This window comes from Apis laboriosa, unplaced genomic scaffold, assembly GCF_014066325.1.
Source record: "Apis laboriosa isolate Shangri-la unplaced genomic scaffold, ASM1406632v1 scaffold56_cov145, whole genome shotgun sequence".
In the NCBI taxonomy this organism is placed as follows: Eukaryota; Metazoa; Arthropoda; class Insecta; order Hymenoptera; family Apidae; genus Apis; species Apis laboriosa.
In genome coordinates this window covers 1,695,424-1,715,551 of record NW_025223765.1, presented here as the reverse complement: position 1 = coordinate 1,715,551, position 20,128 = coordinate 1,695,424, and the positions used below count along the sequence as shown (strand labels likewise).

The 20,128-nt window shown below is 18.8% G+C and overlaps 1 protein-coding gene across 1 annotated transcript; it reads left to right on the top strand.

Moving 5' to 3' along the window:
* The first annotated feature begins 11,833 nt into the window (after nt 1-11,833).
* LOC122717698 (G-protein coupled receptor Mth2-like) lies at nt 11,834-15,846 on the top strand. Its single transcript, XM_043941998.1, has 2 exons — nt 11,834-12,222; nt 14,566-15,846. The coding sequence occupies exons 1-2, from the start codon at nt 11,976-11,978 to the stop codon at nt 15,642-15,644; spliced, it is 1,326 nt and encodes a 441-aa protein (XP_043797933.1). The 5' UTR covers nt 11,834-11,975; the 3' UTR covers nt 15,645-15,846.
* Nucleotides 15,847-20,128: the final 4,282 nt, after the last annotated feature.

The following is a 20,128-nucleotide window of genomic DNA, read 5'->3' as shown; positions in this document are numbered from 1 at the left end:
ATAAGTTATATAAATATTTATTTCACATATTTTCACAAAAATATATATCTAAATTTTTTTTAACAATTGTTTTAGAATTGTTTCTTTCAAATATAAAAGAAAAAAAGAATAAAATTACTTACATTATATTCATATTTATTGAAATACAAAAATTATATTATTAAATAAATTATTTGTATACACAAAGCAATCTTTTTTTCTTAATATTTTCTTTTATAATTCTTTTATTTTTCATTAAATATGTATATTAAATATATAAGAAGCAAGTTTCTTCTTTAAAAATGCTTCTCTCATTTTTTGAGTCGTTTTTATTCAAGTTTAAAAAATTCATTCATAAAAGTAAAAAACGACATATAAATCTTTTTTTTTCTCAAACTTTTGAAATAATAAAAGAAAATATCAATCCTTAATCTTAAATAAATAAATCTTCGTACATAAATTTTTATTTGTTAATATTTTATTTTATTTTTATTTTTATATATATATTTTGATAAAATAAAATCTATTCCACAAAATATCTATCCTTCAATATTTCATTATTTATAAATTTTATATTATCTATGATTCTTTTATACAAATATTCCAATAAAATAAATTTTTTTTATTAATTTGAAAATATTTTGTTTTATTATAAAATTATTTTACATTGCAATTATACAAGCATAATATATATATTGATGATTCTACATTTTTCATTTATTATTCAGTTTTTATATAAAAATAAATAAAAAAATAACTAATTTTTTTATTTTTACACAATTTTAATGTAAATATTTTAATTTATTTATATAATTTTGGAATAACAACTTGTGTGATGACTTGCTTCAAGTTTTTATTAATAATTTATTGAAAAAAGAAGGTATAAATATTTTTTATAATATTTTTTAATATATATAGTATAAAGATTTTCTTTTCTAAAAAATTTCCAAATAAATTAAAATGTTCAAAATTGTACGATTTCATCCAAAAAAATAAAGCTGCTTATAAAATGTAACGATTTGCACACAATAAGATATTCCACTTCCATTTATAATCTAAAAAATACATTCTATATAAATATGTCACAACTCAAATGTATAACTAACATTAGCACGCTTAATATTTTTTTTAATAAATAAAATATAAAATAATTTTTTTTTTATCGATCGAAATTAGAATGATCAAAATTATGATAGCCTCATACTTGATATCTATTGTTCCAATTTCAATCATTATAATTTCAATTGTCTAAAAGTTGTTTTATATTTTATTTTTATATTTCATAAATTCCAAGGACCCATTATACATTTTAATCATCTCATGTATATATTTATTACAAATATATATTATGCATATATTTAGAAATAAATTAACAAAAATCATATACTAATGCATATTGTCATGAAAGTATAAATAAAATTCAATGTAGTAGTAATAACAATAATTTTTATAATATCTATAATTTATAATATAATTTTAATATCTAAAAAACTTTAATTTACTACAATCCGAATCGTTCTAATCATTGAAGCATGAAACAAGCTATCAAACTTGTTATGCCAATAACTACTGTGAAAATTTTTTTACATGTAGAATAATCTAATAATTCAATCTGAAATTAGTCAATTTTGCTTGTATTTGAAAAGTCTCAAATGAAATATTTTATCCTTCTTTTTTTATTGATCTTTACAAAGATTATTTCCTATATAGATGTACTATTATTTATATAATATATTGTATATTAAAGTATTTTTAGAAATATTTAAGTGAATTAAATTATTATAAACCATTTTATAACCCATTTAAATACAAAGAATTTGAATATTATATATAATATTTATATAATATATTATTATGTTACAATAAAAAAAGATTAAAATCAATAGTTTTCGATTATTCATAAATAATTGTAGAAGGAAAAAGATGAATAGGACAAAAAAATTATAAAAAAAAAGTAGAAATAAAATAGAAAATAAAAGAAGAAATAAAAGAGGAAACTTGTTTAATATTCAATTAAACACTCACTGAGAATTACCACAAGAAAATCGATAAGAAGGAAAAGGATAAAAAAATATAAAAGTACATCTATAATGATATATAGTCATCATATTCATTGAAATGTATTTTGAAAAATTCTTAAAAAGATATTAATTTTAAAAAGAAAAATGCATTACTATAGATGTATTTAATTTTTTTTAAAATAGCTTGAAGCAAAATTTAATTAATTATGGTTTGTTTACTATTCCAGGTAAAACATTTTAAGTTATAATAATATAAAATTCACTGAAATTACTGCGATTTTTTAAATTAATAGAAATAAAACATATATAGAAATGTTAATGTCTCATATTGTATTAAATTGATATGATATAAAATAAGTATAAAAAAAGTAATTAAAATTCTTTAAATTTTCTGAAAGTTAATAATAAAAGTAAAAAATAAAATGATAGTTGTAAAAAAGACGGATGGAAATTCCAAAAAAAGTATTTGTTGTAGAACGTTGTTGAAGAAATAAATATATTTTTAAAAATGTTTTTTATGAAATATTTTGTAACGTTTCTATGTTCACTTATATTTGTTTTTATTATATGTGTTAGTATATTCTCAAAAAAAAAGTTTTACAGTTTTACTATTTTTTTCTTTTTTTATAAAAAAAATTAAATTATTTTTTTTTTTGTTTCATATCAAATTGATTCAACATCTGCATACAGTCCCATGTATAAGTCATTGGATATTTGAAAAAATTTGGATATGAATTTTTTTTCATTGTGAAAAATTTTTTAATTATGAAATAAAAATAGAACATATTAATTATATTATATTATAGAGAATGTATAAATCAAATTATATATATCAAAAATCTTAATATTTTTTTTTTCATTATGTAAATTTAATCTATTTCATTATATGTTAATTTATTTTTTAATTAATTATGGCATTTTATCAAATAATTTTTTTAATATTGTTATATTGTTTTTGTACCAATTGATTTTAACTTTTCATGAGTATTTTTTTGATTTTCATTATACTTTTTATATTTTTATTTCATAATTTTTCAATTGAATTGTAGATTTGTAGATTAGAGAGATCATAATTTTCAATTCACTATTGTTTTCTAACTTTTTTGAATAATTTACATATATATATACATTTACTATATTGCATTGTATATATGCATATTTTTAATTTTGTATTTGAATATTATCGTAAAATAATTAAATAAAATCAAGATAAAAATTGCATTTGCTTTAATAATTATTTTTTCTCAAAAATTGGGGATGTATTTGACATTAGTGTCATAAACAGCTATATTTGAATATATCGGTTATTATTCATCGAATATTTATTAATAAAAAAAAAATGTCAAATCATATAGGTTTTTGACAAATGAACGTATTAAAAATTGAACGTGTTATATAATGCTTAATTTTTAAATAAAATAATATATTTTTTTATGTCTAATTTTACTATCTAATAAACTATTTTAAGATACATACAATGATCAATGTTAATCCATATAATTTATTTCACGTATACAATAGAATTTTTTTATAATTCTTCTAGTTGTTAATAATGTTGCGATAATATTAATTTAAATGTAAATATGAATATAAAATATTCGTTGCACGCTTCATTATTTATTTTGTATTCATGAATATTATTGTTAGCTTGTGATATTTTATCCACCTTGCGTGCGGCTTGTAGTTTCTAAAATATTCAAAAGCAAAAAAATAAATAGTTACAGTTTTACATTTATCGAATGTCACCAAATTAAAAGAAGTAATTAATATATTTATTTGATTCTCTGAAGAATATACTAATTTCTTACAATTTGTCTTTACAAACATTATAAAAAATTTTTAAGAATAAATAAAGTATTCAATCACTCATATAAAATAAATTATTTTCCTTTGCAATTGATCTTTAACGATCTTTGATCAATGACTATAAGTCATTGTATATATTTTAAAACATAGATAAATTCTGTATTTTTTAAAAAATTTTTTTTTTAATTTATATAATAGACTATCTATTACTCTAATATACATATCTTTTTATATTTTAGTAACAATATTTATATATTTATATATTTTATATATTTTAGTATATATTTATATTTTAGTAACAATATCTTTCTTGTTCATATTCTCCATTTTCTTACTCTATTTTCTCTGTTTATATTTCCCAAAGATAGATAATGTTGCATATTAATGGCACTCAACAAATTATAACTACTGGTATGATTACAGTAGCTCATGTACGGAAGTAATACATTAAGTGGCATAATCAATCTGTCAACGTCGATGATTAGAACAATTTATAGACTGTTAGAATTACAAGAGAGTGATTTGTTATTAAAATTTACAATTTAACCATGCGATTAATAACGAAAAATACCGTGAATCAATTAAAAACGTGACTTATTTTCAAGAATCATTGCACAGTCGTATATATCTTTAATAAATATTACGGATTTTTATTTTGTTAATGTATTTCAATATTATAATATGTTAAAAATATGTAATATAAGGCAAAATGTATGATAATATATAATGCAAGATAATGATAATATAGGATACACCTATATAATATATGACTATTTTCAAACAATTTTAAAATAAATAATTAAAAGTAATTTTAAAATAATGTAAAATTCTTTGAAAATTCCTTAGAGAATTTACATCTTCTTTTTTTTCATCTTATTTTTATGTTTCACTCTTTAATGATATCTATATAATATTATCTTGTATCATTTTCTGAATTATTATGTATTTATTTCTTTTATTTTACGTACTAAATATATATAATATATATATATTTTACTATACGTACTGAAATCTATTTATTGATATTTTATTTAAAAAATGAAACATATATATTATATATTTATGTAAATTATGTAAAATATATAAAATATATTATTTGCATAAAAATTTTTAGATTATTAATAACACAAGTATTACACTAATTTGATTATTAGTTTTATCCCATCAATAGCCTTCATCAGATTTTATATAATTAAAATAAAATTCTTTTAATTGACAATTTAAAAATATTGTAAAAATAAACATATACTTATCTGAATTTTTAAGTAAAAGAAAAAAAAGTTTTATAATAAATGTAAAAAAATATTCAAATTGCTCAAAAGATGATAAAAGTTTATATAAAGTAGTATACACAATTGAGAAACTGCATATAAAAGTAGTATAAATATATTTTTTTTAGAAAATGCTAGATAACTGCAAGAGATAATAAAAGATACATTCTTATACATAAAAATAATATAAATATCTTATAATAATAATAAACGATATTTACTAAATTTTATTCTGATTTTAAGATATTAAATAATATTTAAAATATTTATTTCATATAATATTATCTAATATTGAATCATCATAACCGAAAGTCATTTAATAACTATTAAAGAGATTACATTTTTAATTACAATTGAATCAATAATTTATTTGAAATAATAATATTACATATATTTTTTGAAAAATACATATTTATTATTTACATAATTTTGGAAAATTATCACAAATTGTTTATTTATTTTAAATTGTAGAAGTATAATTTGCTTTCAATATAATTTTCATTCAAAACATTCCATCTATTAATGCTTTTGATGTATTTATTGTTGTTACATGTGAAAATAATTCGAAAATTAAAAATACCAATCGTGTATTATAATATATAGAAAATATTAGAATATATATAGAATATATAAAAAAAATAATTATTAATATAAAAGAAGAATTTTTTTCTATCAATAGATATTAAAAAATATATTCGTTGTTCAAATGAAACCAATATATGAATCTGAAATATTTCAAATAATGTTATTTTCAAAATCGATAAATTCATTATCATATGATAATTTCTCGATCTTTTAGAAATTTCTGTAATTATGTCATTCTTTTATTATTGCATCTTTGAAAAATACATTTGATTTTTTCCTTTGAATATTTCGATTTTAAGATCATAATAAATATATATAAGTAATAATTTCGAATGATGAATAATTACAGATATCACAAATATTATTAGATTATTTCCTGTGATTAGTTAATGAATATGATAATAATTATTGATTACTTTTAATAATTAATTACAATAATGATTAAAGTTTAATCGATTCCAATATCAGTAAAGAGAATGAAAACTAACAGCGATATTATACATTTCAAATAAGATAGATTAAAATAACAAATGGAAATCGAGTAAAATCTCAAAAATACTGTCACAAAAATATAAAACGTTTTTGTTACATTTTTAATGAACAAATTATTCAAATTTGGAATTATAATGAAAATAATTATGTTAATAATTTTTCTAAAAAATTAAAAATAAAAATACTATGATGATATATTATTGTAATACATTTTCTTTATTGAATTTTTGGAATATCAATAATTTTTGCAACAATTATTTGCATTATTCCATTTTATAATAATACTTATCTATTCTAGATATAATAACCTGAACTGACTAGAAGATCGTATGTTATAACGTATATTATAAATTATTATAAATGTAACTTTATCGCGATAGATACATGTGTTCTATATCATATCTCCATTCATTCCAACATTTATATAATTTTGGGTTTGATATTTTTCTTAACTTTCTTATTATGTACACGAAAATTTCTTGGCTTTTATTATTTTTATTGACATTATAATTACGGAATTCCATTCTACGTTACCGACTGACGAATCAACAGCAAGAAGGAAAGAAATTTTTAATCTACGCCATTTATACTTGAGCTAACTCATTGTTACCGACAGTTTAAGCATCGTCGAATTGACATTGTTGGTTCTAATATCTTCATCCATGAAACTGAAAATTCTAACGATATAACAATAGTGAATTCTTAAATATTATATTTTTCTGCTATACGTGTTACAGAATAATTTCGATATAAAAGTTAACAATTCTTGCGAATAAAAATAATGATATGTCAAAAATCGATAAAGTAAAACAGTACAATGCTTATTTCAAATTATATTTTTTGATGGATTTACCCTGAATCATTCTCAATTTTTTTTACCATTTTCTTTAATAAACAAATTGAATATTAAGATTTTTTTATTCAAGAATAACGCAACTGATGTCCATGTATTACCATTTTTTTCCCAAAAAATAATAATATGGAAATTTTTTAAATGCAATTACGATTTATAAATAAAATTATGAAACTAGAATTATGAAAAGAGAAAGTTCACTTTTGATATTTTTTTAATTTATTAATTATTATTATTGTGCATTCAACATCACAGCAATACAATCATAAGCAATATCACAATACCATTACAGCAGCTATCAATTGTCTGAATAAGATATTACATACAGAATGATTCATATATTAATAATCATTATTTCTGTTTTAAACCATTGTTATTATTAATAACAAAAAATTTTTCAGATAGAATTAAATGATTTCAGAAATATTCTAATATTACTATAATTTTTTTTTTATAAATTTAGAAAACATTTTTTTATATAAAAATTTAAATATATAACTATTATATATTTTTGCATCAATTGATACAAGTTGAATACTTTACAAAAAAGTATTATTTTTATGTTTATCAAAATCATTAAAATCATTTATATATTTTATATATTTTAGTATATATTAATATATTTTTTAACTTGTAATTTATAAAACTTACTATAAATAAATAAAATATAATATAATAAAATATAAATAACACGGAACACATGCAAAACTCTATTGTTCATCTTCTCTTTATCTTTCAATTGAAAATTTTACGAACTTCAAAGTAAAAAAAAAATGATTCTATTTAAAAAAACATCAATGATATGTCCTTTTATTTATAAAAATATTAATAACATTGTCCTTCCTGATATTATTCAATTCCATATGAAATATTTTTTGTTAATAATAACGGAGATGAAAATCGAGATGGTGATATTTGGTGAATCATCCTATATATTTCGTAAGATGAAATGAATAAACATTCATTGTCATTATGTGAATAGCAGGCAATCGATCAATGAAATATTCAAATGGCCAGAAAAATGATGCGGAATTATAGCTTTTGGATTGGACGAATGTAAAATACATGTAATTAATATGAATATGCCAATAATGTTACAATACTTATATGGATGAATGAAAATCTTAAGATATTTTATATTTTATAAAAATTTTAAGTGTAAAATATTTATATAATGATTTCTTAATTTTAATATTGAGAAATAGATATAGAGTATTGCATTCCATAGTTTTTATATTATGTTTTTTAGCAATTTAATACTTCAAATTGAAAAGTAAATATTATTTTATATTTTCTAGAATACTTTATATAAGGCAAAGTGCAACATTTTACGTGATAAAAATAAAATGGAGTATAATATGCTGGGAAAAATGGAACTGTTTTTTTTTAATATATTCATATCTCAATCACAAATTTTCATAAATCAGAAATTCATTTTAATTATTAAATTAATATAATATAAAATAAAAATATTTAAGAAAATTTTATTATTAAAATCTATTTTTATCAATGGATATGTACATATTTTGTATTTTAAAATACGAAATTTCATTTTTTTTTTATTAACATGAATTTTTTTAAACCTTTCAACAATTAAATTATAAATCACATATCTAAATTAAAATAATTATTTCAAAATTTTAAAAAGTTAAATATAAAAAATATTTCTAGTTCGAGAAAAAGAACTTTAGAATTATTTTATATTATATATTTATATTTATATTTATATTTATTATTTATTATAGACATATTCTGTTATATTTATTATATTTATATAAATTAAATGTCTAATTTAAAAAGTAAATATTTTCAATCTTTAATAATAATATTACATCTCCTTCATATGTAAAAATAATAATTGATCCCCATAATTAATATTCTTGTTCTAATTCATGAAAACATAAAACAAAAAAAAAGTTTCATTTTAGATATTAAGTCATTTTTTTGTTGAATTTGTATTTATATAAAATTAAAATATGTTCGCATATATTGAAACAAAAAAATTTACTCATTTAATTGTGTTCAAAGTCTTCATCTTTTATGCATACATGTGTACATATTGACGCATATGCTATCATAGATGCACATATATAGACATAATTCAATGCTAAAGTTGAAAAAATATGCGAAAAGTTTTTTATGACTAAAATGATTAGAATATGAAAAATAGTAAATTTTTCTATGACAAAATTATATTTGTTTTATAATAACATTGTATTTCATAATTAATATGAAACCATTACAATTTCACATATAATGGCATTAGATGATTTTTTCGAAATAAAAATTTAATTTCAAAATAAAGATTTTGCTATTTTTGATGCATTTTTTAATTTTCATATTTTATCGCAGATAATTTCTTCAAGAATAAAATATCAAAGACTTTATTATTGAATATTGAATATTGTATATGTTAAATTTGAAATGTATTCGTAAATTAGATGCAATGGAAAGATGTCATATACTTAACTATCAAGCATGAATGATCACGTGATGATGGAGTGTATATGCGTGTATCAAATGTTTTCCTTATTGCATCATTATTAAATATAAATTTAAAAGTTTAATACTAAAATTAATCTAAATTTAATGCTGTATGTTATCATTTTGAACAATTCAAATAAATTAATTCCACATACTGAAGTTTCTCTTAATCGAATTATAATTTCTATATTCAAGATTTAGATTATTTCAAATTTATAATATATTAAGTCGAATTTATCTATAAAAAAAATCATAATGCCATAAAAAAACATTTATAATTTTGAAAATCTTGTAAAAAAAATGATTTTAAAAAAAATATTTTCCCATCATTATATATGTTTATTCAAATTTAAATAAACAAAGAAAATTTTTTGATATAAATTTTTTTTATGACTTATATATTAGATATATCATATAATGTTATATATATCACATCCCAAAAATGTTGAAACATACTTACACCGGAGATTCTTAAGATAATTTCAAGTAACATTTTCTTTACAAAAATTTTCGTTACATCTTTATTAACAAATTATTAATAAAAAAAGAATACTTCAATCATGAAGCACATAGTTTAATCAAGTAGCGATGACAGTAACATTAATACGTATTGCCAACTAAGCACAAACAAATCCAAGTATATATCAAAGAAGTGTTGAATATTAATTCATTCTTCATATAATAATTCGATATAATTTTTCATCGATAAAAAAATATTTGTTATATTATATTTTTTTAATTTATTTATTTATGTTTTTACTTTATTTATATTTTTTTTAGTTCTTTATATGTGTGTGTGTGTGTGTGTATATGTGCAGATTACTAATATATTCGTATATTTTTAAAGGATCAATTTTAGAGATCAAATATTAAATTTTCGTAAAAAAGCAAGACAAAAGAAAGAGAGAGATTGCAATTTAATGAAGATAAAGCTATTTCATTTTATTATATTCATCTAATAATCAAAATTCAATTGCTAATTTAACAAATAAATCTCGACATATTTTTATATTTCAAATCTCTTATATTTTTGTTCATTTTGATCTCTAAATTCAACTCAAATGTAGAATAATTAAAATCCTAAAAAAATATATTAAAATATATTAACTCTACGTATTATCTCATTCCATAAATCTTATCTCATTTTGCAAAATATAAAAAATAAAGTAGAACAATTTCTTGAACGATTATTTAATTAATTAGAAATATTACAATGATCAAAGTTATCAATGTTATAGCGATATTATTATATTCGTATATATATATATATATATATACGAATATCGTATTCATTATTTAATATTTAATTTGAATCGCTAAAAAGTTGTTTTATATTTTATTTTTGATTAAACTTCCTGTAGATAAATACTAGATTCCTTATGGAATCCTTATGGATAGTATGTTAATATTAGTTTATCCTTTATGAATGATTGAATGATGGCCGTTATAATAAATTCATATAAAAAATTGATAAGTAGTGGTTGAATATTGATGATGAAATTGATATGCACATACATACAGGCAAAATTGAATGTATTAATAATAATGTAATAATATTATGTATAATATATATGTAATAAAATTATATAATTTTCAATCGTATTAATAATTCTTATCAATATCTTGGAAATTATGAATTTTTTATTATTTGGACTATAATCATTGTAATTCTTCAAACATGAATGTTTGATCGAGTTACATGTTCTTCAATTTGTTTTTTCCAAATAATTAAAAAATAAAGCTCTAATTTCTAAATGAAAAAAAATTAATTCCATATTTTTTATGTATATTTTTCATATATGTTATTTCAATAATTAAATAATAATTATTATTAATTAATTAATTCGTATATAACCAATCGCGAATTAATCAATATATTTGTATTTCAAAAAATTTTTAAATATTGTTTATTTGAAAACAAAATCTCGAATAATCTTTTTTTATTTATTTTTACAGCAAAATCAATTTTTACTCGATTGTACATTATACTATTAGCTACATGATAATTTATTTAATTTATTTTTAAAGATATAACTTTGATGTCATAAACTAATATAAATTATTTAATAAATAAATCAATTAAACAAAATAATAATAGTCAAATCCAAAATAATCCAGATGATCCAGCAATATACAATAAATATATATTGAATTAAGTTTACAATAAAGATTGAAATAACTAATTCTTGGTTATTTGTGAAACAAGTAATAGAAGGAAAGGTGAGTAATCCGGAAATTGCAAAAAAATAAGTAGGGATAGAAGATAAAAAAGAAAACGAAAGAGGAAATTTATTTGATTAAGACAAAGACTTGAATCATTAATGCACGTTTCTGCAATAGAAGTTAAGGTGAAACGTTGAGAAGAGAAAGTTTTTATATATCAGTAAAAAAGATTATTAATTTCTAAAGTATAAAAAATTTCTATGTAAGATTCAAATAAATATAATGTACTTATGTATACATTTGATGGATTGAAAGTGAAAAATGTTTGCGAAAAGTATTGTGATTGAAATATTGCTTTATGTTATTTGTTCAGTATATTGTGTTCATCATAATAGTACTACAGAGTCGAGCGAACAATTTATCCGAAAATACTGTTGTTCTAATAATGTCGATAAAAACAATGAAAATCCTTGTAATTTAAAAAATTTTAATTGTACTTTGATGATAATTTCACAAGATATACTTGATAACATATCTGATGTATCTTGCTGTTCATCTTATGCTAAAAGTGAGTATACAGTAAACAATACATATATTTCGATATGTCAATATGTTCTTACATATTACATATAAGATATAAGATGATTTTTGATAAAGATAATTGTTCTTAAAACAAAAATATAAAAATTAATAATTTATTTATTAAGTTATAAGTAATTTAAATTTGCATTACATGAAAAAATGAAAACAAAACGAACATTGGTTTAATTGAACCAATTTAGCTGATTAAAATTAAAAATATTTTCATATCGACTTTCTTCAATAAATTATCATAATATTATAAAATGATATATAGTATATGACATATTATTTTTATTAATTTCTTAATATTGTTGATGATATTTTATTAAAAATAAAACAAATTATTTTATGAATAAAATGTGAATATTTGAAATATCTAATCTATAAATATCTATAAATATTGTATATGTCTATTTATAACATACAAGATATTTCTCTGTTGAATATTTCAGAAAGAATATATACATATATAAAAATAATATAAAAATATAATATAATAAATAATATAATATAATATAAAAAAAATTCATATAAAATACAGACAAAAATTTAAAAGGAGATATAAAATGATATAAATATTTTTTTTGTCAATATAAAAAAATAGCAGTTTCAAAATCAAGTTCTTTGAATAATTTAATTTCTTTAATTATCTATTAAGAAAAATCTAATGAATTAGCAATTTTCATTAAAAACTTTAATTCAAAATCTTTTACAAAAATAAAATATTTTATAGTAAACAACTTTTATTTATTTTATTTAATATTTTTTTTTTTTTTTACTCTTTCATGGATATAAATTTAATTATATTTAAATAAAACAAATACTTTATACATTTATACAAATACTTTGAAACATATAATCTATAAATGAGCAAACATTCACTAATTTTAAATATATTATTTATTAATCTCTTAATAATTGATATTAATTTATAAATTTAATTTTTTAATATTATAATAATAAACTTCTAACTATTTGTTTAATACCTTTATCACAATGATTCTTTCTTCCATTTAATTATAATTATATAATTTTATAATATTTGAAAAAATAAAAATATTTATACCATAATAAAAAGTATTTTTCTGTAAATTTTTTTTTTTAAATTATGTAATAGCTGTTACTTTAATATAGTATACTTTATTTTTAATATTTTAATATAATTTATATGTAAATCTGTTATGTTTTCTTTTATTTGATTCTCTATTCTTTTCCTATTTTCTATTTATATTTTTCAGTAAATAATATTGTATGTTATTTATTGTATATATATTATTATTATATTTATTACAGTTATTATTTATTAGCTTAACGAATTAAGGCACGTTATTAAAATATAATATTTTCTTATAATATAAATAGTTATTTAATATTACATTACAATTATAAAATACTCTGTCCGTTTTCTAAAAAAAATTGTTAAGTATCTGATGACTTATGGATAGAAGTACACAATAGTATATGCATTAAGTTGTGTAATCAATCTGTCAACATGAATGATTAAAAATATTTTATAAATTGTTATTAGAATTACAAGAGAGTGATTTATTATTAAAATTTATTTTAAAATCTGATCACGTGATTAATAAACAAAAAATATCATTATTCAATAATAACTTATTATTTCTTTCAGAAATATAATCATTTTTCCGTACAACATATACTATCGTATATACTTTTATAATAACTATGAATTTTTATACTTTTATAAAAATGAATATGCTGAATATTCAAATATTATAATAATATATTTAAATAATAATTTATTAGTAATAATTATTAATAATATAATTAATAATAATTCAAATATAATATATAAATATTAATTAATATATTAAAAATATGTAATGAATAATGATCACAAATATTTAAATTTAATTGTTTCTCACAAAGAAAATGTATGTGTATGTTTAAAATAATTTGGATAATTATTCTAAAATCAAAAAACTCATTGTCATATGAAAAAATTTCTTGATCTTTTAAAAAATTTGAAATCCATTATAACTTTTTTGAAAAACTACATTAAATTTTCCTTTTCTATATGATTTTATAACCAAAATAAATACGTATGCATGATAATTATTCAAATGATAATAATTTATTTTAATAATTAAAAATAGATTACTTTAGTAGTTAATTTTAGTTGTACAAATATTTTAGATTTACAAATATTGTCTAAAATTTCTAGAATGTTACTTGTGATGATTATTGATTAATGATTATGATAATAATTTTAATAATTTTAATAGTGATCAAAGTTTAATCGATTAGAATTCAATTCTAACACTGATGAAAGAAAAAGAAATTGAAAGAATACTATGTGTTTCAGATTTTACATCCGAAGTAATGAGCAAATTGAAACAAATAAAAATCAAGCAAGAACATGAAAATACCAACGCAAAAATACATACAAGATACTTCTATTGCATTTCTAATGAACAGATTATTCAAACTTGGAATTGTAATGAGAATGACTATGTTAAAAATTCCCCTATCGAACCGTTTAAAAATAATACGATGACACTGCATTGTGACAATATATTTTCCTCTTTGAATTTTTGGGGTGTCAATATAGTGATTTTTGCAAACATTATTTATATTATTCCCTATTTCATAGTCGTACTTATCTATTATATTATTCCAGGTGTAAGAACGCGAGCTTATCACAAAGCTGTGATATCTTATAATGTTACACAAATTATTTTAAATATAATTATAATTACGATAGGTACATGTGTCCTATGTCATATCTCTATTCATTCCAACATTTACATAATTTTAGGTTTGATACTTATGTTCCTTACCATATCCTCGACATCTTGGCTTTTCGTCATTTGCATTGACATGACATTGGTAATCACGCGATTCCGTTCTACATTATCGACCGATACGAATCAGCAGCAAGAAAGAAAGAAATTTTTAATCTATGCTATTTGTACTTGGACTAGTTCGTTGTTACCGACAGTTTTGGCTTGCGTCGCCGATTTGACAACATTGCTTCCAATATCTTCACCCATTAGGCCGAATTTCCAACGATTTAACGATGGTATAAATTTAACTGCTATTCTTTACGTAATGATATTTCCAGCTCTAACTTGTTTCGCGAATACCATACTTTTTTTGTACACCTTTTATAAAATGATTTTGATACGAAAGTCAACATCTTTTGCGACTGAAAACAGTGATATAACAAAAATCAATGAAGCGAAAAAACAATATATTGTTTATCTCAAATTATATCTCTTGATGGATTCACCCTGGATCACCAGCGGTCTTGCTGCTGCTTTTAACGAACTATGGATATTAAAATTTTTACGAATGATCCAACCGATGCTCATGTTATTGGCAATTTTACCTCCGGGAACGATATCGAAACTTTTCAAGTGCAATTATATATTTTCTAAATGAAATTGAATGAGGATAAAGGGAAATGGAAAAATTTCTTCTTATGTATATTTATTCTTTTATTTTTTAAAATCAGATTATATAATATTAGATTGAATATTAATATGTTGATTGTTTGTCCATGAAGATTATAGGAAAATTCATGAATAAAAAAAAATTAAACGGAAGTAACATTGTAAATAATTTAAAATCTATAAATTTTGGATATATAATACAAAACTGAAGTGATCTTTTATCCAAACATCAATTATTCGATTTCAATTATTTAATGACTAATATAAAATAAATATATTATTTAAATTAATATATTTAAAGACATTTGGAGCATAATGAATAATGAAAAATTATTAATTTATTTTTTATAATTTATTATATTTTTATATAAATATATCATATGTATTCTTTTACTAATATTTCTTTTTCTAATAAATATCCATATTTGAAAATTTGTAGTCTTTCGATATTCAAAAATTGGTTCGGTTCTTTCTAACCGAAAAACTAGTTATTATTTATAAGATTTTATTTTTTAATTAGTTTAAATAATCAATTTTATATATATATATATATATATATATATATAAAATTATATTAAAATAATATTTATATATATCGATGAATTATATATATTATATTTTATAAACAATATAATATAATCATATCATCATAAATAATAAATAATTTTCGAAATTTAAAGTTTTTCTTATTATCTTAAAGTTATAATATAAATATTTCCTATACAAACTAATGTTTTTTTTTTTAAATCTTTAATTTGATCTTTTTAAATGTAATGTTAATCAGTATTTAATAGTTTTTTTAAATGTTTCATTAATGTCTATAAATATTTTTGATATAATTTTGATATAATATAATACCAATAGTCAGAATCAATAGTATTGCTATAACTAATAGATAAAAAATATTCGATAAAGAATATTATTGTTCTTTTTACATCTTTCTATCTATTACTAAATGAGAAATTGATACAATATATAGAATTTATATAGAATTTTTAATTTCTAACATATTAATTTTACAGGATATATTATGTATTACAAATTAATATATTTGTTGAACAATAATGAATGAATATATTAGAAATCAATATATATTAAATGTAAATATATTAAATGAAATGAAAATACTATACTAAATGAAAATATACTAAAAAATGAAATATATTAAAAATTGAAACAAAACACAAAAAATTGATTTATTGAGAATGACTGTGAAAATTTTTTTATTAACAAATGAGTAAAGTTTTAAAACGTTAATAAAACGAAAAATAAAATGAGATATAATATATCTATATATATCTCTTTATTTCACACACATAACGATCCAAAAGATAATATATAAAAATATTAAGATTTATTTATTGAGTCATAAACAATTAAATAAAGTTAAATAAAATAAAATATTAAACGAAGCGAGACAGAAATAAAATGAGATAGCTCTATTTCTGTCACTATCATCTAGATTTATTTTTCAAATATTATTTTGTTTAAAAAACATTTAAAATCTGCTTCTCTAAATTCTTAAAAAAAAATGTTATCGTTAGAAATTTTTTTAAAGAAATTTTTTTTATTATTGTAATACATTTTAGAAAATTTTTTTATTGAAAAAGATAAATAAATCTCATCAAAAATACTACATCATCGTTAAATACTAGTTCTATTTGACAATATAATTATTAATATGATTATAAATATGATTATATAGAATTTATAATATATATATAGAATTATTAATATATATTATTAATATGATTATATAGAATAAAAAATATAATAGACATTGTTATATTATTTACTAGTATGCAATATTTGAACGTTGAGCCATTAATGGATTCGCATCTTACATATTTATTCGAAGTAGCTATTGTTCTTTTATATTCATGAAAGAAAATTCCCGCTCTTGCGTTAACCAAAAAACTGCCGCTCTTAAACAGCTGTCTGGAATCGAAAAAACGTTGCTTGCAATCATTGAACTACGCATGTGTATATGACATAGAGTGTATTACGAACTAGCATTATAAAGATGAGACATATAATGACGTTATTGCAAAAATTTTAACAAAAATATTTCAGATCGATATAAATAATTTTCTTTCTATCTATTACTAGTTAAGAATAAAAGTTACTTCAATAATTTATTATTCAAAACATTGAATAATTATATAGTATCAAATGGCTTAAATTATATGAAAAGAAGATCAACTACAATAGTTATAAATAAATATTATTCATAACTTTTTTAAATAAAGTTATTATTTAAAACATTACTCAAAATTTTAATTAATTACTTTTTTAATGCCAACTTCTGGCAATGGATTGTTCATCTGTGCATAGCAGATCGAATTGTAGTAAATACGATAGAGTTACGCAAATTGAGAGCTCGATGTCACGCGATTCCTTGAAGCACTGCTAGGGTTACGTGACCCATATGAAGGAAACGCGCGAATAGTACACCGTCAATGCGATCCATCTCCACTGTGCCCGCAGATTTCGTAGCTCAATGTCGCAACAATACCAATTATTGGCTCACATTAGTATCAACTGACCTGCGATCTTACGTATACAAAGAGTATCAAAAGTATTGTATTACTTGTTCGGCGATCTAGTCATCTTATTGTAATTAGGACGCCATAATTCGATATTTTATTGTAGATTGTATTTTTCATCGATTTTCATCACAATACTTGTTGAGATAGATTTTTAGAAATTAGATTTTTAAATTTTGCAAAGCTCGTATACGAACAAATATTTATTTGTGAAAACTTACTTTCTAAACTATTAGAAATTTTCGAAATCTAAAATGCTTATTTTTTTTTTCTGAAAAAAATATTTATTTTGACAAGAATTAAAATTTTAACAAATTTTTATTTCTGAAATTTTTCGAACTTATAATCAGTCAATAGTAATAATTATTTTTTTGGATTATAAAAAATTTTATTTTCATGTAAATTATTTGTTTATCTTGATTTTAAACGATAAAAATAGATAATAATTATCGAATATGATGATGAATGACTAAAATAAAAACATATGTTATATTTCATAAAATTTATAGAAAAACGGAAAAAATATTCATTATAATAATGAAAATAGCAATTATAACGAATTCACTCCACTTTGAAAAATAATAATAATGAAAAATTAATTTATTTATTAGACAAGATGGGTACAAAATTCATCATTTTTGTCAATAGTATGTGTCAATTTTTCACAAGATATAAAAATAATATTTCTTTTTAATAAAATTAAACAATTAATATGTTATAAGAGTTTGAATAATATATATTCTTTTTTACTTCTTTATCACTATTCATTATTTTTTTTATGCTATTTTTAAAATTTTAATAATTTAGATAGTAAAAAGTTTTATTGTTTTTTATAAGTATACATATATCTTTTTTTTAATAAAAACTTTCTTAATTAATTCTATTATAATATCAAATGTCCATTAATATATATATTTGTATATATATATATATATATATTTGTATATTTGCATATTATATATTTTGTGAGGAACTTCACTTAATTCAAAAATTTGATTTTAATGAAAATTTGTATATATAAAAAATATAATGAGTTTTATTAAATAATTCTATAATTAATATTTTAAAAATACAATTGCAAAAAATTATTTAAACTTTTAAACAAAATTAAATTGTTTTAATTGTAGTTTACAAAAAAGAATTGATTAGATAATATGTCTAAACAAAGAATTGTTATTAGGAGAGGCAGTTCTTATTTACAATTCTTATCTATAACAATGCTTAACCATTATAATACAATAAAAAAAAAAAATAGTAAAAAAAAATTGAATAATTTAAATCATTATAATAATGATTTAAATATATATACCATTATAATAATTTTAATCACATTGAAATATAATATAAATCGTAGAAATCATAGTAAACCTAAAATTAGATTTAAATATAAATATGATTATAAATAGTATAAATAGTAATAGTAATATTAATAATGGTAATATATATATCACTTAATATTCTTTTAATTACAAAAACAAATTACTTGTTATCTATTGTAAATTGTTTAAATGGCAAATATGTTTATAATGTTTAAAAATACAAATTACAAAAATTAAAATTAGATTTAAATCTAATCCAATTGAATCTAATATGTAATTTTTTTTCCATAAAATATTTTGAATATGTGAAATTAATCTTCAAATTTTCTTATCTTTTAAATATAATTTTGTTTGAAAATATTTCTTACGATAAAATAATAGAATATTAAAAGGTGAAAAACATTTTATAATATAAAATTTTGCTTTATTTCATAACAAAATTATATTTAAAAAACGAAAAAATATTGAAAGTTTAAATGTTGAGTTTTCAAAAGTTATGCTAATAAAAAAATTTTCTTTATAATTCATTATCTTCTATTTAATTGTACAATTTCATGAAAAATAAAATTATTGATTTTAATAATATTACTTGTTAATTAAACATATGA